This window comes from Phyllostomus discolor, chromosome 13, assembly GCF_004126475.2.
Source record: "Phyllostomus discolor isolate MPI-MPIP mPhyDis1 chromosome 13, mPhyDis1.pri.v3, whole genome shotgun sequence".
In the NCBI taxonomy this organism is placed as follows: domain Eukaryota; kingdom Metazoa; phylum Chordata; class Mammalia; order Chiroptera; family Phyllostomidae; genus Phyllostomus; species Phyllostomus discolor.
This window is the reverse complement of record NC_040915.2, coordinates 51,907,845-51,932,513: the sequence shown is the minus strand read 5'-3', so window position 1 is coordinate 51,932,513 and position 24,669 is coordinate 51,907,845. Positions and strand designations below refer to the sequence as shown.

The window sequence follows — 24,669 nt, the reverse complement described above, 5'->3', positions numbered from 1 at the left end:
TGCCACACACGATCGCGTCCCAGCCAAGTTGTCAAAAATAAGCTGTCAGACAGAACACGTGACAAAGCAACTTGGGGGGCTGCCTCCCGGTCAGTGCTGAGTCTTAATGAGACACTTTCAATAAGCATCCCACAGGCGGCTCCTCCTGCCTACACCGTAAGGTGGGTTTCTGCACCCCGGCTTTAAGATTTAAGAAAGTGTCACAGCACTTGTGGGCTGGGTTTCGTGCACCAGGGCTACCCTGCAAGGAGCAGAAGGCCAAGGTGAAGGTAAAATTCTGGCTGTGTTGCCTTGCCTTGGAGATTGAGCAGAGCGAGAAAGGCGGGGTGCGGGAGTGTGTGCGCTGCACCTGTCTCTCCTCTGGCCCCTGGCCCGCTTCCGCCTCGCTCTGCCTGCCCAACCCATCTGGGCGACGTGTGGACAAGCAAGAGATTTCCAATATGTTCCTCGTTTACTAAAAGTTAAATAATGCACAGGTTTGCCCTTAGCTGGCTGCAAACTGCAGGGGTTGCAGCGGTTCCTCAGCCCCGAGATGGAGGTGGTCTCTGAGGGCCACGTTACGGCTGCAGCCTCGGAGCCCTGGGTTTACACTCTCAGGCTCCTTGGGGCTGCATCTGCCTGGACCCCTCCCCGTCCTTCAGCCATCCAGGTCCCCACACTTCCAGGCATCAGTCTGGTCTACACAGGTGGCTCCTCTCTGCTGGTGTCACCTCTCTTCTCTGGGCATCTCCGTTCTGCCAGCTGCTCAGGCCTTGCTGCCTTCTGAGCTCAGCAGCTTCTCCCCTGACCAGCAGAGGGTCTGCAGGGCCCCAGAGGGGTCTGCCACGCCAGGACTTAGCACCAGGTATGGAGTCGAGAGGCTCCCACAGGAGCAGGAACAACTTCCTAGCCTTGAGGGGGCTTCTCAGCAGAGGCAAGAAGCCAGGCTGGCGTCAGAAGGCATGATGCTCGGGAACGCGGGAATGAACATCCCAGAAAACTGGAGGTCGTGAGGTCCAGGGGAAGGATGGCTCAGGCTGAGGGAGACTGGAGAGCCCTTGTGCCTGCGCCATCAGCATCTGAGCCGCAGGCCCTCCAGCGGGTAGCCCCTCAGTTATGGGCATCGGGGGGGAGGGTTCCAGTGGGCATGAGGGTTAGTAGCAGGAAGGGGAACAGGATGGAGTGGCCTGGACAGGGCATAGGTGACAGGGAGGGGCTGCTCTCAGAGCTCAGTGAGTCACAGCTACACGGGCTTGTGTCCTGAGAAGAGTGGCTGGCAGAGTTCCCTTTGCGGCACTGGGGCTCTACGCAGGCCCGGGCTGGATGCGCCAGAGTCCTGAGCCTGTCCTGCTCTGTTCTGAGGGACAAGGTTTACCCGGAGCGGCAGGAACAGCCCCTCTCGTCCCCTGCCAGGATCAGGCATGGCTTCCAACTTCCCACAGGCCCCCTCGTGCACTGAAGCAGCCCTGCTTGGGTTGGAGCACCTCGGGACCCTCCCTCTCTGACGTCGGCAGGGATGCGTGGGGACCAAGGCACGGTTTTCCGGGGAGGGGAAGGGCAGCAGCTCCGTGGGAGCAAACGTTGTGCAGGCCCAGATGTTCTGGCCACCCCACCCCCAACCCCAGCAGGCCGTGCACTCTCCAGGTGCCAGGCCCTGGGAGGCGGTTGCTGTGGTTACTGGGAAGAAGAGGCCATCTGCGTGGAGATGAAGGTCTCGATGACGCTGTGGTTGGACGGCAGCAGGTGGCTGTGGCCATTGGTGGATTCGGAGCTCTGGTACAACACTAGGCTGCTGGAGGACACTGCGGAGGCAAATGAAGCTGCTGGCTGCCCGCCAAGCCCATGCTGACCCCTCCCACTCATCCCTGGGGGCGCTGGGGGCAGGGGAGATGGGACCTCATCTTATTAACCCCCAGCTGGGCTCTGGGGCCATCCAGAGAGTAGCCTCCCCAGGCCTTCTTAGTGGGAGTGTTGGAGAAGCCCCGGTGACATGCGTCAGCTTGGCTAGGCTCTAGTGCCCAGTCACTGACCCAAACACTAATCAAAGGGTTGCTGGGAAGGCGTTTTGTTTTAACACCTACAGTCAGTTGCCTTTAGGTAAAGGAGATACCCCTCAGTAAGGTGGGTGGGCCTTGCACAATCAGTTGAAGGCCTCAGGAGCCGAAGCAGGACTGCAGCGTCCACTCCTGCCTGCGTCGCCAGCCCCCTGACCGGCCCTACAGTCCCCGCCCCGAGTCGTGTGAGCCAGCTCCTTAAATGTGCACACATTCCTGTTGCTTCTGTGTCTCGGGAGAAGCCTGGCTGATTCAGATGGTTAAGAGAGAGCAGGCTCGGAGTTTGGACTTGGGTTCAAGTCCTGGTCCTGCTACCTCGTAGCTGTCAGAGGCGAGGCCAAGTCCCCCACCTCGAGTGTCTGCTTTCTCATCTGTAAAATGGGGGTGATGACAGGTGCCTTGTGGGGGAAGCAGGGAGCCTGGACCACAAATCCCTCAGTAACTGTCTCTGCAGCCACCAGGAACCCGAGGCTCACAGAGAGGGGACAACTTGCCCAAAGTCACTCTCTTAGTAAGTAGCCGCCCCAGGCCTCAGAGCCCAGCAGCCTGGCTCTAAAGTGCCTGGTCTTCACTGTGACCTTGTAGGTTGCAGGCTGGGGTTGTAGGGGCCTGGAAATGAATGGCTCGAGTAGGACATGGTGGCCTGGTAAGCCCACACACTGTCACTATGTGGGAACATGAGTCCTTCCGATTTTCCCAGAGAAATCTGGATTTCTTTGTGAAAGTTCCTGATTTTTAAATGCTTGCAATAATTAAAAAAAAAAAAAAAGCTAAACCCTAAACCAAGCCAGCACACCCACGAGCCACTTCTGGCCCATCCACCCAATTTCCTCCTCTTCCATGACTTCGTCTTGTTCCATTAACCAGGTCAATGAGATGGTTCTGTAAGATGCTCCCATTTTCCACACCCCTCTTGACTCACATCAGGGGAGCACAGGGTGCCCTCCCAAATGTGCCTCCTGCCCCACACCCCGTTTGCCCCCCGTGCTGCACACACAGCAAAGGAGGGGGCGGGGCAAGGCCGCGCACCTGTGGGGCTGGCGCTGAGCCTATGGGAAGGCTGCAGCTGCTGGATGCCAGCAGAGTCCTGGCTGGGGATGTGGATGGTGGCGGCCTGAGATGCTGGCGTGTGAAGCCCAGACTCGCTGGAGGCCTCGGTGTCTGAGGCGAAGACCTGGGGAACAGAGCAGCCTCCTGAGTCCCCAGGGGGTTCTCTGAGGAGGGGCCCGAGGGAGGGGCAGGGGCAGCCCTGGGCCTTACCTGCTTGGTGGGTGTGAGGCTGGCCAGGGCGCTGAGGTTGCCGGTGTCGGTGATGAGCATGGTCTGCGGCAGCAGGCCCGTGTGGGTGTACTGGGCCACCTCTGGCTTGTGGCTGTAAAGGGCTGTGCAGGAGGGAGAAGGCAGAGGAAGAGAGAGAAGGATACAGATGTGGCACCCTGGGCTCAGCCGGATCTCTCCCGGGATGGCCTCAAGGCTAGGTGCTCTGGGGGAAGTGGGGCGTGAGACCTGGGAAATGGCCTGATGGCACTCAGGGCTGATTTCCAAAGTGGAGCTCCAGATAGAGGGTTTGTGACCCTCTCCCCAGCTACCAGGGCCCGCCCAGCCTGGCCTGGTGGAGAGAAGCCCCGGAAAGGCCAGGAACCCAAGCCCAGCTCCTCCCACCACCTGGAGACACAGGAGTGAAAGGGAAAAGGAGGCACAGGTGCTCTTGTACGTGGTGCAGGCCTCGGGGTGAGGCAGGGCGGTGCCCCACGGGGCAGGGGGCGGTGAGCAGGGCAGAGTGCAGCCTAGCACCACCTCCAGGACGCCTCTCCAAAATGTAACCCCAAGTTTCACCTATAGCCGCCCCCCAAAAACAGACACTTCTCACACCGACAGACAAAACCGGAACCACCCATGTCACACATGTAAATACACGCACCCAAGCAAATACACACAGGGGTGTACACTGGTCCACAGTCCCTTATTCCCAGTTCCAAACTCCAAAAAGCTCTGAAAACCAGCAGATTTTCACAAGGCTGGCACTTAGGAGAATCGTTTGGTGGCAGACTCCTACCTGAGTCTGATTTACGTCTTTATTAACCTACTTGGTAATCATCAGTCGTGCCCATGGGAGGAAACTCCACGAAATCCCACCAGCAGGGGATCACAGAGCTTCTGGGTCAGGGAACACAACCACACACCAGGAGGGCGACACACCCCAGCTCCACGGGAAAGCTCCTGTGCCCAGAACTCTCCCAGACCTCACCCTGTGTCTCTCATCTGGCCGGTCATTTGTGTCCTTTATCACAGCCTTCAATAAACTGGTAAGTCCGGCCAAGGTGGAGGCATAGGTAGACACACTGTGCCTCCTCACACAACCAAAAGAAGGACAGCAACAAATTTAAAAACAAAAAACAACCAGAACTGACAGAAAATTGAACTGTTTGGAAGTCTGACAACCAAGGAGTTAAAGAAGAAATATTCATCCAGACCGGTAGGAGGGGCAGAGACAGGCAGCTGGGCAGAGAGGACTCGACTCACTGTAAGGCAGCAGCTGGCGGACCCAGCAAGGCGGTGGATGGCAAACTGGGTAGTCCCACATTGGAGTGCAAATAAACTGGGAGGAACAACTGGGGAGCGAGACAGACCTCGAAACCCAGGGTTCCAGCATGGGGAAATAAAGGCTCAAATCTCTGATTGAAAACACCTGTGGGGATTCAGGCAGCAGTGGGAGAGACTCCCAGCCTCACAAGAGAGTTCGTTGGAGAGACCAACAGGGTCCTAGAACATACACAAGCCCACCCACTGGGAAATCAGCACCAGAAAGGCCCAATTTGCTTGTGGGTATTGGGGGAAGTGACTGAAAAGCGGCAGAGAGTAGAGCAAGCACCATTGTTCCCTATCAGACCCATCCCCCACGTACAGCATCACAACGTAGCGACAAGGGTTGCCCCGCCCCATTGAATACCTAAGGCTCCGCCCCTTACTACGTAACAGGCAGGCCAAGACCAAAAAATGGCTCAAATGAAAGAACAGATCAAAGAGCCAGAAAAAAATGCAACTAAGCAACCAAGAGATAACCAATCTATCAGATGCACAGTTCAAAACACTGGGTAATCAGGATGCTCACAAGATTGGTTGAATATGGTCACAAATTAGATGAAAAAATGAAGGCTATGCTAAGTGAAATAAAGGAAAATGTACAGGGAACCAACAGTGATGGGAAGGAAACTGGGACTCAGATCAATGGTGTGGACCAGAAAGAAGAAAGAAACATTCAACCTGAAAAGAATGAAGAAACAAGAATAAAAAAAAATGAGGAGAGGCTTAGGAACCTCTAGGATATCTTTAAACATTCCAACATCTAATCATAGGAGTACGAGAAGGAGAAGAGGAAGACCAAGAAATTGAAAACTTATTTGACAACATAATGAAGGAGAACTTCCTCAATCTGGCAAAGAAAATGGACTTTAGGAAGTCCAGGAAGCTCAGAGAGTCCCAAAGAAGTTGGACCTAAGAACACACACATAAAGGCACATCATAATTACATTAGCCAAGATTAAAGAGAAGGAGAGAATCTTACAAGCGGCAAGAGAAAAGGAGAGAGTTACCTACAGAGGAGTTTCCATAAGACTGTCAGCTTTCTCAAAACAGACCTTGCAGGCAAGAAGGGACTTGGAAAGACATATTCGAAGTTATGAAAGGCAAGGACCTACATCCAAGATGACTCTATCCAGCAAAGCTATCATTTAGAATGGAAGGGCAGATAAAGTGCTTCCCAGATAAGGTCAAGTTAAAGGAGTTCATCATCACCAAGCCCTTATTATATGAAATGTTAAAGGGATTTATCTAAGAAAAAGAAGATAAAAATATCAACAGTAAAATGACAACAAATTCACAGTTATTAACAACCGAACCTAAAACAAAAACAAAAACAAACTAAGCAAACAACTACAACAAGAACAGAATCACAGAAATGGAGATCACAGGGAGGGTTATCAGCAGGGGAGTGGGAGGGGGAGAGAGGGGGAAAAGGTGCAGAGAATAAGTAGCACAGATGGTAGGTAGAAGATAAACAGAAGGAGGTTAAGAATAGTATAGGAAATGTCGAAGCCAAAGAACATATATATGACCCATAAAAAAAAAATCTACTTGCTGGAATTCTACCTTTGGCTGCAGGAATCAAATCGTGGTGCTTGGTGAGAGTGTTACCCCAAACCTGGCTGGGAGAGTTATGTAATCTATGGTATGTTCACCAACATACCTTTCGAAAATCTGAAAACAGTGAATTCTGAAATACATACAGCCCCAAGGGCTCAGAGAGAGACTCTGACCTTTGTCCCCAGACATGGGTGTGCACCTTGAACACTGATGAGCATCCAGATGTGCATCCACTCACACACATGCACACACAGCCATACGTATTCGCACACACGGAAACCCGTGCTGGCCACAGTCACCCGAGCACCCTGAGAGCCCTCCCCCAGCCAACACGAGTACTCTCCCAGACTCACACACAGCACTCACAAATGGAGATTCCCCCTGGCCCCGCCCCCGAGCTCACCGTGGGGGCTCTGCAGCTGGGCCATGGTGGCCATGAAGGGGTTCTGGGCCATGTGGCTCTGCACAGGGGACATGAGTGGCTGCTGGTAGGACGGGTGCAGCGGCTGGGAGAACTGGACAGGCTGCAGGGTTGTCAGGCTGCTGCCCATGCTGTTGATGACCGGCACGCTCTGTGCCTGCGTGGAGGCCAGGCCTGGAGTGGAAGGGGCAGGGGTCAGCCGGGCTACTGCATCCACTGCCTCCCTGGGCCCTCTGGGGTGCCCTCCCTGACCCCCAGAGCTAGTGGGCTGGGGGGGAGGTGTGACGGATAGGAGGGACCTTTGCACTAGAACCTGTTATTAACTGAGGTGGCCCTGGCAAGTCACTCCCCTTCTCTGAGCCTCTGGCTCCTTATGTTGGCAGGAAGTAGGTCTAACTAGCTTCCCTGGAGCCCTGGGCTCCACAGCAGTGCAAAGGTCCTGGGGCCCCACCCAGATGCTCCCCATCCGACCAGCTTACCAATGACCAGGGTGGAGGTGCCTGTGTTGGTGAATGTGGAGCCCAGGGAGGCGGGCTCACCAGGCCCGATGGCCATGACCCCGGGAAGGGAGGCCATGATGAGGTTCTGGGGCTGCTGGTTGAGGCCTGGGGACGTCTGGTCCAAGCTGTGCAGTGCTGTCAGGGTGCTGACGGGAGGCAGGGGACCCCCTGTTGCTGAGACCTTGGAGGGAAAGCCAAGCTGAGTGAGGGCAGGGCCCCCACCACTGCTTCCCTGGGGACCGCTTCTCCCAGCCCGGGGAAGAGGGAGAGGCACACTCACCAGCTTGGCTTCAGTGTTCAGCAGGCTGTGGCTGGGCTCCAGGCCCGTGGGGGACACTTGGTGCAAGGGTGCCGATACTGTCACCAAGGACCCGCCACTGCTGGAGGGCACTTCCGCCCCCTCACTGGTGGCAGGCTGTCCATAGCGCACACCTGGGGCAGGAGCAGTAGCCAGCCTCAGCACCCCGTCTGCCTGCCCTCCAGGGCCCTCATCGCCCCAAACCACATCGGTTTGCTAAGGCCCCTCGCCCCATTCTTCTTTACGCAGCCAGCAAACTTCGCTTGCACGTCTGCCTCCCACCAGGCCCTGTGCCGGCTGCTTCCAGCCCCTGAACACAAGGGCTGCACTTGACTAGCTCCATGGCCCCGCTGCCCAGGGCTACACCTGACATGCAGCAGGTGCTCAATAAAAGCTGAACCGAACCGAACTGGAGCTAATGCATTCAACTGCAGCAAACTGAACTGCATAGAAAGAACAGGAGTTAGTTGAATAACACTGAATCCAGTTGGATTGAACCTGAACTGAATCAAGCTTCAGTGGAACTGAATGGAATCAAGTCGAATTGGGTTGGACTGAACTGAGCTATACAAAATTAACTGAATTTCCTGAATTATATTTAAACTGAGTCAACTGGGAATTGGATCGGGCTAAACTGTACCAAGTTTAAAGGAACAAACTGTGTGATAGCGAGCTGAATGACATAGAACGGAACTGAATTGCCCTGAAATGAGCCAAGTTGATTTCATCGGAAGTGAATGTAGCTTCGACCAGTGGGTGGAGTGGGGCAGACAGACCTGAGTGGAGGAGATGACGGGTGGTGTCAGCAGAATGGAGAAGAATAGAGTGGACAGAGTAGTGTAAACAGAATGGAGTCGACCCCAACTGAAGTGATAAAAGGTTTGGGTGCCTTTTGCCACCTGGGATGGTGCTCCCCAACTCTCCCACGTCCCCCCTGGTTCCCTCTACCCACTGTCCCAATCCCCCCGCCCATGCAGCACTCACCGTGGGCCTTACCAGGGGAGAGGGCCGATGGGGGCAGGCCGGGAGAGCTGTGGGCAGGCAGTGCAGAGCCTGGGCCTGGCCCCGATGGCGGGCCGCTGTAAGTGTCCATGGCCAGCTTATGCCGAAAGGCTTCTTCCTTACGCCGGTTGGCAAACCAGTTGTAGACACGCACCTCTGTGACAAGGTTGGAGCCCAGCCCCTGTGCCTGCGACGGTGACACCCCCCTCTGGATGCACTCGGCCCTGCAGAAAGAGCCACTGGTGAGCCTCCCGGCCAGGCACAAAGGAACCCTCTCGCGGGGCTGTGGGGAGAGTCGGAGGAGTAGCGCTCTCCTTGGGTGTTTGAGGCTAGCAGACCTGGGCTTCCGTCCCACTCCTGCTGTGTGACCTTGCGTGAGTGACTTAGCCTCTCTGAGCCTCTCCAATCATAAAGCGACAGAACTGCCACCGGGTTGCAGTGAGGGCGAATGAGATGCGCGCCCTCTCACGAGCTGCTTGGGTTGTGGGGGGTGTGCCAGGTATAGAGTTAGGCTTCGGGGACACAGAGCAGGAGTGGAAGCTGGGGTGCCACCCTCCCCTTCCCCAGCCTTGCCTGCCCAGCCACAGCCCGCCCTGCTATGTGCCAGCCCTGCTACCTGTTGCACTCCTCCACCAGTGCCTCTCGCTCCTCCTTGCTGGGGTTCTTCTGCCTCTCGTAGGCCTGGAACAGGATCTGCTGGGACGCCGGGCCCCATTTGAAACGGTTCCTCCGTCCCTTCTTGGTCGGCAGCTCATCCCCCATGGGCTCCTCCATCAGCCCACCCTGCCCGGCGTGGGTGAACTCTGCGGGCACAGAGAGCTGTGAGCAGGGCCCCAGCCACCCCGCCTTCCCGTCTCAGGTCATGACCGTGCTCCTGATTCTTTCTCATGCCCAGGGTGCTTGCTGGGCCAGAGGAGAGTACAGCTAGACTTAGAAACCATCTAATCCAGAGATGGCGGATACACAGCACGTGTGCCTGTGTCCACGGCAGGCATTACTAATCAACCCCTGCTCGGTTTTCTGCTGAGCCAGGATAGAATCCCACAAGGCTCCGGGTGAGCATCCGCATTTGTCACATTTGACACGTATGCCATCCCATTTTACAGGTAAGGTGCAAGGAGGCTCAATATTTTTCCTTCTAAAAAACTTTTTTTTCTTTTTCTCTTCTTCCGCACTGTTCAGCCATTTCATACAGAGGGAGGACACAGGTCAGCCCTCCCTCCTCAGATCACAGTTGCTTTCCTCTGTCCTGTAAGCATAGCCACGAAACCCATGCTGAGGAGAAGGCGTGGCAGTCAAGCGGGAGGCTTTTAAAAAAACTTTTAAAAATAATTTTTATCCCAGCTGAATGGCTCAGTTGGTTGGAGCATCGTCCCATGCACCAAGAAGATTGTGGGTTTGATCCCTGGTCAGGGCACACACCTACATTGCAGATTCAGTGCCCAGTTGGGGCGTGTATGGGAGGCAACCGATCGACGTTTCTCTGTCATATTGAATTCTTGCACCCGCCCTCCCTCCCCCTGTTCCCCTGTCCTCTCTCTCTAAAATCAGTTTTCATAAAAAATATCCTTGGACCCTGGCTGGTGTGGGTCAGTGGATTGAGTGCTGGTCTGCAAACCTAGAGATCTCTGGTTCGATTCCCAGTCAGGGCACATGCTTGGGCTAAGGGCCAGGTCCCCTGCTGGGGGTAAGCAAGAGGCAACCAATCAATGTATCTCTCACACATCACTGTTTATCTCCCTCTTATTCTCCCTCCCTTCCGCTCTCTCTAAAAATAAATAAATAATATCTAAATTTTTAAAAAATATCCTTAGGTAAGGATTTAAAAAAGGGAAAGTGTTACAGGATTGTACAGGAGAGCAGAAAAATTGAGTCATATCTCCTGAGTAGATTCAGAGCTGTGTTCAATATGCCAGACTTAGAAATCAAGCCTAAAGTGCAGCGTTCTCCCGGAGAGAAGAGACCCACCGGCCCTTGTCAGCTGGCTCCACTTTCATGGAAATTAGTCCCTCAGGTTATCCCTGAGCAGGCCACCAAGGGTATGGGACAGGCGAGTGACAGGACAGTTCAATGAGAGGGCAGGAAGACTCTGAGTCCGGGATACCTGGATCTGGCCAGTGCATCCTCTAGAAGGATGTTGGCAAGACTGCGGACGCCAGTGGCTGCTCTAGAAGATCATCAAATTGATATTATAAAAACTTTGTTTTCTTTTTTTTAAACTCAGTGTGTATGCCTTTTTAAAACTTAGATAATTAGTAAAAAGAAACAGTAGGAATTATTTTATAGACAGGCTCAAACGTGTGAAAGTGCACTCGGGCGTCCGTGGGGAATGAGGCCCGAGTGAGGAAATCCACTCTTCCCTGAAAGATAGTGTGCCCACGTCGTCGTGGGTTTGCAGTGGAGGATTCCCTGAGCGTGTACTTCGTCTCTGAGCCCTTGTGCATGCTGTTCCTACTGCCTGAAACACCCTTCCCTACGTCTCCATGGGTCAAAATTCGACCCACACTTTAAGACTTAGTCTAAATGCCATACTTCCAGTGTGAGCCTTCCTGATGCCCCTGCTGCCCTGAGGAAGAACAGATTACTCTCTGCTCCACCACCAGCTTGACACCTCGAAGTATACCCTCTGCAGCCTGCACTGAGCCAGCACACCTCGAGGGGGCTGTAAACTGTAGCTCCTGCTGTTCTTGTTATCGTGTTGTATTGCATGTCTCACTGTACCATACTGGCCTCCTCCCCTTCTCCACCACACAGCTCTAGGGAGGCAGGGGCCCAGTTTATCCACCTTTGGATGCCCAGAACCAACCCAACTTCCCTCCCCCAGAGGGCTGTGCACAGGATAGGGAATAAAGGCTGACTGAGTCCCCCTGACTTCCTCTGCCTTGAGTCTGCCTGTCTGAGTAATAGTAGGGTGAAGCTTCCAGCCCCCACCCTCAAGCTGCAGACAGTCCCGGGCCTGCCAGGGAAGACAGGGCTGCCGTTGGTTGTTACTTACGCTGGGCCACCTCTCGCTGCTTGCGGACATACCAGGTGTACAGGGCGGCTCGCTTCTGTGTCTTCATGGGGGTGCCCTTGTTGAGGTGCTGGGACAGGTGTGACTGGTTGAGGCCGGTGGTGTCGACCACCTCTCGCTGTGGGATGTTGTGCTGCTGCAGGTAGGACTTGACCATCTTTGCCACACGCCATGGGTCCTCCCTGGGAGGAAGGCAAGGTCAGGGCCTGCTCCCTGGGGCCCTCGGCCGGAGGACCCCTGTCCACCCTGGGCGTAGGGATTGTGGGCAAAAGCAGGCGTGGAGCCCGGGGCCTGCACCCTGACTCAGGGACAGGGAGGTGTGGGCACACGTGCCAGGACACAGGGACACTGACATGTGGACGTGGGGATACAGACATGGGAGGAACAGGGTCACAGGCCCCAGCCAGCCCCACACGGACACAAGAATAGGTAAAAGTTTAGAAATGGTCATGCAGACGTGTGAACAAACTCCCATCAGAAGCAGCACAGGCCCGATGGGGACAGTTCTCACCTCCATGCCTCCTTTAGAGACCTCTTATCCCACCTGGAAAGGTTATTCATACTGTGTCTAATCCACCGAGAGAGACTGTAAACTGTAAACCCCTTGAGGGCAGGAACTGTCTGGTTTTCAGCTCTCAAAATAGGCTTAACATATATTACATCCCTGGTGAATGCACGGATGAATGAGTGGATGGATAGATGGGTGGATGGGTGGACAGATGAATGAATGGATGGATGGATGGAAAGATGGACAGGTATACAAAGGATGGGTAAATGGGTGGGTAGAGGATCAGACAAGTGAAAGGGTGGGTGGATAGTTGGGTGGGAGGGTGGATGGATGGATGAGGGAGACCTACTGGAAAAAAATTAGGTCTGAAAAAGGAGAGAAATACGATTCTCTCACTTTACAGTCTGGGCCCCTGAGGCTAAGAGCACTTGTGTCACTTGCATCTCTTGCCCAAGGTCGCAGGGCCAGCCCAGCAGAGTCCCGTCCCACATGAAGGGATTCAGTTCTAAGTCTGCCTCTCAGGCACACATCACCCGGGCTTGAAATGCGTCCCCACGGCCTGCACAAAACCCGAGGCAGCGGCCCAGCCAGTCTGCCCCCAGCACCGGGGCCGGCGGCCGGTTTTCCACAGAGTCTGGGGTGCAGCCGAGTTCGGGGCTGGCGTTCAGAGGACGCGCTGTAAGAAAAGTGTGCGTGTCGGAGCGCCAGAATCCCACTCTCTGGGCTGAGAGTCGCTCACTAGAGAGACTCGGGGATCTGAGGCCGTCCTGGGTTTGCGTTCCTGTCCTCTGGTTGCTGTGGAAGGGATGGGGTCAGGTCGCCTCTATTACACAAATTCTCTCCTCCTTCCCTGCTCTGGCTCAGCCCTTCCGTCGAGCCCTCATCCTGTCCTGAGCCCCTGTTACACACACATCCGAGACAAGCCGCTCACTGCACCAGTGCCGAACCGGGATTTGAACTTAGATCTATCTCCCAGATTCCAGAGCCTGCCTTCTCACACCCTTGAATCAGCAACCGGCTCTAGAATCGGAGACTTCTGACACATGCCCGTGTGGCGAGTGGCATGTGTAGGAGGTGATTCATCACCCTGTGACTTGGCCGCAGCCAACGACTGGAAACCCCCTGAGCGTCCGGCAAAAGGATGCTGACGAACCGAAGTGCAGCGCCTCCGGGCAAGCAACTGAGAGCGCCCACCGGGGAAGATATGCGGGCGCCCCGATGGGGCAGAGGTCGCCTGGTAGGTTTGCTGGGCCGCTGTCTGCATCAAGTTTAAAGTGAGATAAAAGATCCCTACGCATTTGCTTGTGTTTGCATGACACAGTGGAAGGACACGAAGGACGACGTGGCAACACTGGTGGTCTCAGGAGGGGAAGGGGGTGTTGGGGATGGGGAGGGGGGCAGTTTCCCGTCACCCTTCCATACTCTTTAAATTGTAAAATACGTTACCTAACATCTGACATGCGCAGAGGGAATATTGAAAACTGAACTCTGAAACATTGAAGCAGACAAGCCCTGCAGGGCTCTGAAACCCGCCCTCCCACCCCACACTGCCCTTTCCAGGGCCTTCTCCTGGTTCTCAGAGGACCGGCTTTGCCAGTCCCCTTGACAACGCCCATCTGAGACTCGAGGGCACAGAGCCTTTGGCCCTGGGACTTCCTCCGTTTTTATCAGCAGTTCCCATCTGGGCAGGGGGGGAAGGGAGGTAGGGGCAGATACAGTGAAATCGGTCAGCAGTCAGTACAGCCACATACCCCGTCTGTATAAACATGATAGCCCAGAGAATTCATGTGTCTTGAGTATTTTTCTGTGAGCCAGACGCTGTGTCAAGAGCCAGTCATTTAAATCCTACAACTACTTTAGGAAGTCTACTCCTATGTCCATTTCACAGGTGAGAAAACAGAGGCTCAGACAGGTGAGCCTCACTTGTCGGAGTGAATCCACCAGGATTCACTTTGCACAGACCCCCTTCCCCCTCCACCAGACCTGTCCCCAAGCTCCACCGTCTCCCTGCTTTCAGGGTCTCCTGGGTTCCCGGCTTTTCCACCCCGCCCGCTCCCCGGGCACCAGTCAGAGCTCGGAGGGCAGGGCAGGGCAGGGCAAAGTCCAGCCTTGTGCTCCACGGCAAACATGTTTATCTGACTCTGGAGCTGGGCTGCCGGATGTCCACCCCCTCCCCCCTCCGCTGTGATCACCCTCTCAGCACCCGCCCTCCCCCCAGCACCACCGCCCACCCTCCTGCTCTCTTCCCCAGAGAGACTGAGCCCAGCCTTCCTCTCCACGGGGCTCAAAGAGAAGACGCACTGTCACTGCCCACGGGACCCCAGGTGGGGTCTGTGTCTCCCTGCCTGTTTCCCTGCCCCCGCCCCAACACACACGCAGCCTCCAAGGACCTGGCTCTTTGGGTCAGGGGCAGTCTCCCCAACTCAGAACAAAGAGACCAAGCCTCCAGGTATCCCCGGACCTGGGTTCCAGTCCCACCACTGCGCCCCGTCTCGGTAACAGGGCCAGAAACTCACGCCGGCCATCCCTTGCCACCCCAGGACTCTTGGGAGAACTGGATGTGGTTCCAAGAGGCGACAGGCTTCCTGGGCCTGGCCCACAGTCACTGCCCAGTAAACGGAATGACACTATCACACTTGTGATCAACAATGCAGTCCCGGGACCCTCGCTGGCGTAGCTCAGTGGATTGAGCGCGGGCTGGGAACCAAAGTGTCCCAGGTTCGATTCCCAGCCAGGGTACATTCCCGGGTTGCAGGCCATAACCCCCAGCAACCGCACATTCATGTTTCTCTCTCTCTCTCTCTCTCTCCCTCTCCCTAAAAATAAAATAAATAAAATCTTTAAAAAAAAAAACAAAAACAATGCAGTCCCGGGACCCCCGGTTCCACAGCAGGGGGAAGAGGGCCCAGCAGAAGGGAAGACCCGCCCACATCTGCCTCCCACCCATTCTGGGGTCAATCGGGTGTTCGAGGCTTTGGGACTTCCGCTCCATGGGCTCTGGGGTCTCGGTGCGTCCAAGGCTGTGGAGCTGGGAGACCACCCTGAAGGCCCACGCGTGTGCAGGGAAGCTGAGCCCTCAGTGCCGGCCACCCGCCTCAGTGGGAGTCTCAGCTCTGCCGCTCCCCTCCGGGCGGCCTGGGGAAGCTGCTCAGCCTGCCTGGGTCTCGGTTTCCTCGGCTCTAATGTGGAGCTCATAACAAATATCTCTCCGGAGGGGGAAACGGGTTTAACATGTTTGCTGCCCCTGTGCTCACTGGAGTGCTGCATGGGGGTGACTCCGGGGTGACGCTGAACGGCCAGAATGACCGCGGAGGGTCAGAAGGGAGATAAACACATCCAGGGCGGGCGGGCAGCCTCCAGGGCGCCGTGCGGAGCGTGGGGTTGGCGGGACCTGGGTCTAAGTCCTGGCCTGCCTGCTTTGCAAGAGTTACCTTGGACAAGTCACTTTGCCCCTCTGAGCCTTCCTTTGCTCATCTGTAGAATGGAACAACTCATAATAGTGACCGTTTATTCTACTTACTACATATGCATACTACGTGTTATCAAGAGACTTAACCCGGTTATTATCACCACCCTGCAGAGGTGACGGGGGCTCAGAAAAGTGAAATCGCCTGCCTGTGCTAGAGTTGGCGAGCTGGGATTCGAACCCAGGCAGGCTGGCCTCAGTCAGGGATGTCAGATTGTTTCACCTCGGCCACCACCTTCCTGGTTCTCTTTGCTTTGGTACTGCCCAATGGGGAGGATCAGAGAGACCTACGAGGTTGAGGTTTGAGCTGCTCAGGGACCAGGAGGAGCTAGGAAGGCACCCAGGAAGGAGCCCCAGGTACAGATTCCCCCGCTTGGCCATGGCAGCAGGTGGGTCCCCAGAGACCTCAGAGAATCCTAGCCACCCGTTCATTCGTGCTGTGTGCCACCCACAGGGCTGGAGAGTAGGGGTGAGAGTGGTGAATGAGGCCACACGAGCCCTGCCCTTGAAGGGCTTGTCTTCACGGCAGGAGATAGAAAACAAAGTAATGATAAGGGAACAGGAGAAAGTAAAATAAGTTAATTGAAGAGAGAGTGACTGGGGTGAATACCTTTAGATGAAGCAGTCAGGGAGGTCCTCCCTGAGGAGGTGACATTTGAGCAAAAGGAGGAGAAGGAATTGGTTGTGGGAAGAGGGTTTCAGGCAGCAGGAACAGCATGTGCAAAGGCCCTGAGGTGGGAAGTCAGTGTGACTGGAGGAAAGGGAGGGAGAGAGGGAGGGCAGTCCCTCGGGAAGAGGCCAGGGAACCAGGGCAGGGAGTGTGAAGTTTTCTCACTGTCCAGGAGGTAGGAAAATGGAGGCAGGAGGCAGAGAAGGGACGTGTCCAAGGTCACACAGTGAACCAAGGGTGGAGATCTGCCGTGGCCTCACGCACAGGGCACCTGGGAACACCGGGGACCCACTCTGCCTCTTCCCACACACTGTCCTCACCAGAGCAGTGGCTTCCACAGATGTCCCGCCTCTGGACCATCCTTCCCGGCTCCAAACTCCCCCTCCGCCCAGGCCTCCCTCTGGGGTCTCCCACCCCTCTCCTTCCAGTGCCCTGAGACTGCAGGCCCCACTTTTTTCCTTCGGGGTGGTTTCAGATCCCTTTTGTTACCTGAACAATAAGTAACCCAGGTAGTTAGTTATAAACTCCGCAGGAACAAGGAGCTGGTTGATAATTTATAGCAACATCTCAAATTTAAATGGAAAGTAAATAGCATGCTGTTAGCATTAAAGAAAACCCAATCGGGTTGGGCGGGAGCACGCCAGCCTCCTCTCAGCTCGGGGCACCTCACTCTGTCCCCAGCCCCTTCTCCCCACCAGGTGTGAGCCCCTCTTCCCTCCTGCTCCTCTGCTCAGCCCTGCTTCTCCAGGCCTCTCTCCATCTCCCCTGACATCCTCTCCTCTCTTCCTCCCCATCTCCCCTCTCTCCCTCGGCTTCCACACCTCTGCTGGTCCCCAGGGAGCACTTTGACCTCTGCTCCCCCCCTCAAGTGCTGTGGATCAAGCCCCCCCCCACCTACCATCCCGCCAAAGGGGCTGCTGATCAAGAGGCCCCACCCAGCCAGGTAAGAAAGGCCCTTGGCACCCCGTGCCCCTCACTCCCCTCTGAAAGCCCCCATTCCCCTCTGGGGTCCTGAGCAGGTCTGGCCCAGCCCCATCCTCTCCCAGGCGCTCCTGCCCTGGGTCTGCCGTGCCCGACTCGTTGCCCCTCCCCTGCAGCCCAGCGGGGCCTTTGCCCTCCACTTCCTGCCAAGTCAGGGGCCTGTCTGCTCCCCTGCCCCCTGCCCGGGCCCTCGGGAGGCCTGGCAGATCCTGAGGACTCCCCGAGGCGGGGATCTAGCCCTCCCCCACCCCCAACTGGGATCAGGACCTTGGACAGAAAAGAGATAGTCCCCCTGGGAGTCCCGTCTTTGGGACTCTCCCTCAGAAGCCCTGCACCCCGCCAGCTGGCCCCTGGCCCCCAAGTCCTGGTGATTGGGAGCACTAAACGGGGAGGGTGGGGGGAGAAGTCGCTGCTGGGTGGCCCTAAACAAGCTACTTCCTCCTCTGGGCCTCGGTTTCCCATCTGAGAAGCAGGCTGATCTGTAACTTCCTCTCAGGATCCATCTCAGCATTATCCAACACCATACTCGTCAGACCTCAGCCGAGCACCCCGCTGTTCAATGGAGGTTAAGGAGGCTTTGGAAAGGGGCAGCCCTTGCGGCCCCTAGCCCCTCTCTCCCCACCCCCACCCCTGCCCTCCCCATCCCCCACCCCCACTGGGTGGGAGGAGGTTCATTGGCCCAGGTCTCCCCAGGCCGCCATCTCTACAAGTTAATGATCACAGGCCTTATCAGAGCCTTTTGCCGTTTATAAATTTATAAAACAAAGGAGAAATAATAAAGCCTGTGGGTAATTAGTAACCAGGTTAGCTCTGCTGAGGAGAGGGGAGGCATCGGGCTCGTACCCACTCAGTTCTCTGGGAGATGGGGAGCCAGCCAGTGGATGGGGGTGCACAGTGGGAGGCCTCTAATGGCGCCGGCCGGTAGGGAGGGGGCCGGAGGCAGTGCTGGGAGGGAGGGGGGGTCCTGCTCCGAGGCTTCACTTCCCTCAGGTAAGAAACGCCTGGCTGAGTGCTGGCGTCTCCAGGCGGGCGGCCAGGGGAGCCCCCAAAACCCCAGCTTTGCCCTCCCCCCTCCCCAGCAGTGCTTCCTGGCCGGGGACCCTGCCATCTGAATGCTCACCAGGGAAGTGAGGGTCTGGGGCGTAGAAAGAGTGGCTGTAGCTAAAAATTCCCACCCTCTCTGGTTCTCTAGACACTTGATTTGTAAAGTCTGCTGCTTTTTCCCCCTCTTGGAGCTCCCCCGGGGCATGTGGCCGCTTCCCCAGCACTGGACGGGAAGCTTCGGCTCGCTGGGGAATCGGGAGTCTGCAGAGAACCAGGTGGGGGGCTAACCGGGAGTCTGCAGAGGACCAGGTGGGGGGCTCCAGCCCCCGAGCAGAGATCCCTGCCCTGAGCTCACGGCCCCGTCCCCCTTCCCAACACCTAGGCTGAAGGTCACGGCTCATGGAACTCGGGTCTCGGCAGGGCTGGCCAGGAGCTGAGGCCAGGCCCCTCTCGGGTCACTTTGGAGTGGGGACAGGGGAGGGGTCCTTACTGCAGCAGGCTCTCCACCACGGCTTTCTGATGGGCCGCCTCCTCGGGGCTGAGGTTCTCCAGCTCTTTGAGGATGGGCGGCGTGAAGTCTTCCCCATCGTCGTCCGTCTCGTCCTCGGAGGCCCTCGTCTCCCCCAGCCCATTGGGCAGCTCGGCAAGCTCCCCTCGACCGCCGCAGGACTCCCCCTTGTCCAGGGAGCCATCTCCGGCCAGCAGGTAGGGCTCCGGCTCGCCCAACGCCTGGATCAGCGCCTCTTTGCTCAGGCCCGACTCGAGCAGGGCCACCAGGAGCTCCGTCTGCAGCTGGCTCAGTTTGGAAACCATGGCTCCACTACCACTGGGCCACGAGGCCCGGGGCCACCGAGCAGGCCACCTCCCCCACCTCGTGGGCTGTCTGCTCGCTAGCCGGCCAGCAAGCAGGCACAAACCAGGCTCCTTGCACCCACGCCCCCCCAGACCCCACTAGCCAAGTCCTGTGGGTACCCCCAACCCCCTACCCTGGCCCCAGCGGCCAGTGAATCAGGGCCCCTGCCCGCTCTGTTTACATTGGAGCTGGGGAAATTCTCCAAGGTTCATATTTATCCGTGTGCTTAGCGAAGGGACTGAACTTTGGACTTCAGCCCTGCAAAGTGCAGGCCTCATGGCAGCACAGGGACAGCGAGCCACGGCCTTCCACGGGAGTGGGCAGAGCGCAGGGTGGGGGAGGCGGCGGTGGGGGGCCCCGGGGCAGCTGGGATGGAAGGTGCCAGGAGCTAAGGGGGCCTTCGGGGGGAGCATCCGGTCCCACCCCCAAGGACCTTGCTGCAGGGAGGTCGGGCTGAGGCAGGAGAGAAAACAGCAGGTTTCCCTTGGACATAGAAGCGGCAGGGCGTTTTAGGCAGGTGGGCCATCTCTCCTCAAGGGCAGGGAAAGGTCACATCCATTTTGGGACCCACCCCCTCAGGCCTGACACCCCTGACACCAGGCTCCCCATGGGAAAAGCCGGCTTCAGTCAACTGTGTACCAGGGACAGTGACAGGTCTGAAACACGCATCATTGTGTCCTGTATCAGCCGTGAGTAGGTACAGGAATTATCCCCATTCTACAGAGGAGGAAACAGAGGCTCGAGGCTCTGAGAGGGTGAGTAACTTGTCCAAAGGCACACAGCTAGCAAGGGATGAGACTTTCAGAATGGGAATAGGGTAAAGCCAGTCAGGCGTTTGACTGCGAATTTTAAGGGGGCACCAAAAAAACTGAGTAATCAAGAAAAATAATATATTTTTATACAACATATTTAACAATGGAAATGAATGCAAAACCAAAAAGCATTAGAAAGATGTAGGCCCACACCACAACTTGCACATGAATGTTCACAGCAGCCAAAGAGTGGGAAAATCATACATATCTATCAGTGAGTAAGTGGATGGGTAAAATGGAGTTTATCCGCCCTGGCTGGTGTGGCTCAGTAGATTGAGCGCTGGCCTGCAAACCAAAGGGTCGCTGGTTCGAGTCCCAGTCAGGGCACATGCCTCGGTTGCAGGCCAGGTCCCCAGTAGGGGCACATGAGATGCAATCACACATTGATGTTTTTCTCCCTCCCTTCCCCTCTCTCTAAAAATAAATAAAATAGGGTCCATCCATGCAGTGTTACCATAAAAGAGAAGGAAGTGCCCAGCGTGGATGAACCACTGAAGACGTGATACTAAGTTAAAGAAGCCAGGACTCATATTGAATGATTCCATTTATATGAATAGGCAACTCCACAGAGACAGAAAATAGATTTGCGGTTGCCAGGGATGGGCGGGGTAGGGGGTAGAGAACAGGGAGTAGCTGCTTAATGGGTAAGGGGCTTCTTTGGGGATGACGAAAGTGTTCTAAAATTGATTGGGTGGCTCTGGCTGATGTGGCCCAGTGGATTGAGTGCTGGCCTGCAAACCAAAAATTTGCCAGTTTGATTCCCAGCCAGGGCACATGCTTGGGTTGCAGGCCAGGTCCCCCAGCTGGGGGTGTGTGAGAGGCAACTGATCAATGAATCTCTCACATGTTGATGTTTCTCTCCTCTTGCTCCCTCCCTTCCCTGCTCTCTAAAAAATAAATGCATAAAATCTTTGAAAAATTTTTTAAAAATAAAATTGATGGGGTGACATTATACAATTCTGAATATACTAAAACCCACTGATTATGTACTTTAAAGGGATGAATTTTATGATTCACAAATCTGCACAATATATTTTAAATTAATGCAAAATATTTGTGATGTACAAAATTGCAAAATTTTAAGGAAAGACAGGCTCCCACTTTTACTCACCTCTCCTTAATCCCAGCCCTGAGCAAGAACTCATCTTCACACCCCCGCCCACCCACCTCCTCCCTCTTCCAGTCAAAGCCTTGACGAAATTCTGCAGTATGTCCCCTGAGGTGGACTGGAGCCCCCAGAACAAGGGGTGCCCACTGGAGTAAGCAGGGTGGCACTGAGAGGCAGTCCCCAGGCTGGGGCTCGTTCAGAGGGTCTGCTTCTCTCTGGGGTCTGCAGAACCTGGTTCGTGCTTGCCAATGGGGAGCGGGGGGGGGGGGGGGGGGGAGGTGCTGTTGGCCCCTGCAGCCAGGCGAGGTCGGGAGCTATGAAAACAGAGCTCTTTCCCTCAGGTCAGCACCAGTCTGTCCACGCCTGGACCTGGTGCTGCGGTCCCTCTTACCCTGAATTATATCTTCATTTTATTTAAAGATTTTATTTATTTATTTTTAGAGAGAAGGTGAGGAAGGGGGAAAGAGAGGGAGAGAAACATCAATGTGTAGTTGCCTCTTATAAGTCCCCAACGGGGGATCTGGCCCACAACGCAGGCATGTGTCCTGACTGGGAATCAAACCGGTGACCCCTTGGTTCTCAGGCTGGCACTCAACCCCCTGGGCCCTCACCTAACATGCTGGACAGCTGTGGCTACTCAGCACTTGAACCATGGCTAATGCCACTGGTTCAAATGATAATAGGTTGGATATATTAGGTAAAATTTTAAATGTCTGAAACATTTTTAGCCCTGGCCCAGGTAGCTCAGTTGGTTGGGTATCATCCTGCAAACTGAGAGGTCGTGGGTTCGATTCGCGGTCAGGGCACATGCCTAGGTTGCAGGTTCAGTCTCCAGTTGGGGCGCATGCAAGGGGCAGTGGATCGATGTTTTTTTCATACATCGGTGTTTCTCTACCTCTCTTTCTCCCTCTCTTCCCCTTTCTCTAGACTCAATAAAAGAAAAAAATTTAATTTTTAAATTAAAAATTAGAAAAATTAATTTCATCTTTTTTTTTAACTTTTGCATTGGGACTACCAAAAAATTTAAATATGTGTGGCTCACATTATACTTCTACTGGACAGCACTGCTGTCTAATTTACCTATGTATTATGTTTGTTGTTTAGGGTCTGGCTTCCCCTGCTGGAATATGAGGCCCCTGAAGGCTGGGCTTGTGTCTGTCTTGTTCACTGCAGCATTCCCAGTGCCCAGCATAGCACCTCCTCCGTACATAGTAGATGCTCAATAATATTTGCTGTATGGCTAACAATGTCATTGCGCATTAACAATGCATACCTAGCTGTGTGCTGAGCTTTAGTAATGCACTACAATTCTCAGCTTGATCCTAGGAAGTTGGTACTGCTTTTATTCCCATTCTGCAGAGGAGGAAACAGAGGCTCAGGGGGGTTACATGGCTTGCTCAGAGTCCCCCAGAGCCAGGCAGCCTGACTGCACAGGATGACGCTGGCAGTTGCCCCTTGGGAAGGTGGGACCCCACCTTCCCTCCAGTGAGTTCTTTTCCCTCCAATGCATGTAGCTTTGGTGTCAGTCAGCTTCCTACCAAGACAGAATTCTCCAGTCCAGGCAGCGAGGGTACTGTGTGCTGCCCCTTCGTGGCTTCACGGGTCTCCGGAGGGCTTGGTTTCTCCTGCCAGGAGGCTGCCTGCTGCCTGCAGTGGCCCCTCGGTGACTTTTCACCCAGAAGAGCGGGAAAGGTGGGGCCTGGATCCTTTGCACAACCTTCAAACTCAGTAAACTCCCGCAGCCAGTGGCTGAGCTGGTGAGATGACTCTGGACCTGAAGGTAGATTTGGTTGACAGGGGGACCAGCAGTGGGTGGGGGGACAGCATCCAGGGAGTCTAAGGGGAGAGGTCCCCAGCCCCAGTACACACAGAGGCTATTGTCTGAGCCCCCTGAGGAGGGATGAATGGAAAGGAACCTCAGGAACCTGACTGTGCTCTCCCGCAAATGGTGGGCATGACAAACGGAAAGAGCTGGCCCCAGCCCCCAGCCTGCCCTCCCCACAGTTAGGGCACAAACCTGAATGGACTCGAGGTGAAGAGTGGCAGTTCACCTTTTTGAGGATCACATAGGACCTGGTTGAAATGTCGCAGGCCCCACGCACATCCCAAACCCCATGCTGGGAGGCCTCAGGCAGATGAGTTCGTCTTTTTTGACTCATCTATTAAACAGAGATACGATCTCCTAGACTTGCATACGGCAGCTTTTTGTAAAGTTGTAAAGAGCATAATGCAGAGGTCCCCAACTGTCAGGGTTCAAGGTGCCTGTGGTGTTGCAGTAATTTTTTCACGGCACCTGCCACTCCCACAAAAAACAACAGTTACATTTAGTAAGTAGTTAGGTCAAAACGACTAAAAATTATGTATGTCCTAACAACTTAGTAGCTGCTTGAAAATGCACATGGATTGAAAGAAAACATATTTTAGTTTCTTCTTTTTTTTTAAAATATTTTATTTATATATTTTTTAGAGAGGGAAGGGAGGGAGATAGAGAGAGAGAAACATTAATGTGTGGTTGCTGGGGGTTATGGCCTGCAACCCAGGAATGTACCCTGGCTGGGAATCGAACCTGGGACACTTTGGTTCCCAGCCCACGCTCAATCCACTGAGCTACGCCAGCCAGGGCTTAGTTTCTTCTTAAATAATCATAAACACTACACAGCTGCTCAGGCCCTGGAATTAGATTGAACGTCGCCACCTTTATTTCCTGTTCCACGCTCATTTTGGCACGGTACTTGCTTTTCAGCAGAACACCTGCCGTAAGCCCAGCTTCGCAAAGTCGTGACGTCACCTAAGGGACGGGGCTCCACCCGACATTCAAACTGCGAACAACCTTGAGCTGGTAGTTTCCAAGGTGGCCGACAGAGGTCGCTGTGTTCCTTTCAAAAATCCTGGCGCCAGGTTTGGGAACTGTAGACCTAGCAGATCCCCTGGACCCTGTGGGAATGCAGTCCAAGGTAGCTCTGAGCTTTACCTCCATTCTGTCCTACTGGGCCAGCAGATGTTTGCAAAGCAAAGTCCCAGCAAGGCATAAGGTTTCTCCTCGGCCTTAGCAGCTCAAGAGGGTGCCGTCAGCCAATCTCAGAGCACTCTTAGAATTCAATTACGCCCACCCCATCCTCAAGGGCCACCGGTATTCAAACTCCTGTTCTTCCTCCCAGCCCCACTACCCCACCTTTTCTCCTGAGTACCTGATGGTGTCTTGTCAATCCAAATTTTAAATTTTTCGGGAGCAGGGAGAATCTTGACCTTCATTTTAGTGGCCTTGCCCTTGCCCAGCTCTGATCTGGGCTCGTAGTGACCCGCAGGGCAGAACAAAAATTTGAGGCTGTCTACATAAAAACTTCCAAACCCATAAGGAATTTTTATGAGATTTTGTCTGAGCCACACTGATGGCAATTGCTGGGAAACAAGATCTCAAATGCAACCTTAGAACAGCAGTTTGCAGCCTCTTTATTTTGAATCAAGGAAGATTACATGAAAGTGAGAGAAAGCAAGGCAGAGATCAGATGACAGGATAATACGATTATGTGTTTTTCTTGGTGGTTTTACTTATTTCAAGGGTGTGTTAACCTAGATGCACAGAAACAATGGACAAGGCTTACTTAAGGTAAAGATAAACCTTTTACTAAAAAAGTCATATGCCTAGGGGCATGACTACCCACCCTGACCTGCCCAGTTAGGAATTATGATCAGATCACCCTGTCAGGTTGCTTTCCATAGAACCCCGATTCACCACCAGGCAAGAAAGACACCTGTAGGAAAAGGGGGTGAGTGCCTGTGTCTGTCACCCTCTTCTCACCGGCAGGGGGAGCTCTCA

The 24,669-nt window shown here is 54.8% G+C and overlaps 1 protein-coding gene, 1 long non-coding RNA gene and 1 other non-coding gene across 4 annotated transcripts; 1 reads left to right on the top strand and 2 right to left on the bottom strand.

Moving 5' to 3' along the window:
* Positions 1-119: 119 nt before the first annotated feature.
* On the bottom strand, positions 120-19,046 carry HNF1A (HNF1 homeobox A). 2 transcript variants are annotated; one of them, XM_028527922.2, is made up of 10 exons: positions 18,570-19,046; positions 11,393-11,592; positions 9,014-9,200; positions 8,380-8,621; positions 7,378-7,529; positions 7,077-7,278; positions 6,580-6,771; positions 3,294-3,415; positions 3,063-3,207; positions 120-1,781 (listed from the first exon to the last, which is right to left on the bottom strand). In XM_028527922.2, exons 1-10 carry the CDS (start codon positions 18,890-18,892, stop codon positions 1,654-1,656), a joined length of 1,893 nt encoding a protein of 630 aa, XP_028383723.1. In that variant the 5' UTR covers positions 18,893-19,046; the 3' UTR covers positions 120-1,653. The 2 variants fall into 2 exon arrangements, with proteins under 2 accessions (XP_028383723.1, XP_035870793.1); XM_036014900.1 differs by having other exon boundaries at positions 8,392-8,621.
* Positions 8,629-21,616, top strand: LOC118498062. The gene is made up of 3 exons (XR_004900589.1): positions 8,629-8,639; positions 11,604-11,608; positions 21,480-21,616. It is a non-coding gene; the product is annotated as an uncharacterized LOC118498062 (long non-coding RNA).
* LOC114510484 lies at positions 9,566-9,704 on the bottom strand. Its single transcript, XR_003685662.1, has one exon. It is a non-coding gene; the product is annotated as a small nucleolar RNA SNORA29 (small nucleolar RNA).
* Positions 21,617-24,669: the final 3,053 nt, after the last annotated feature.

Coding starts and splice junctions, on each gene's coding strand:
- HNF1A (XM_028527922.2), bottom strand. CDS start 18,892: ATGGTTTCCAAACTGAGCCAGCTGCAGACGGAGCTCCTGGTGGCCCTG. Junction 7,530..8,379: donor CTCCCCTGGTAAGGCCCACG/GTGAGTGCTGCA, acceptor CTCCTGCCCCAG/GTGTGCGCTATGGACAGCCT. Junction 3,208..3,293: donor GCCTCACACCCACCAAGCAG/GTAAGGCCCAGG, acceptor TCTGTTCCCCAG/GTCTTCGCCTCAGACACCGA.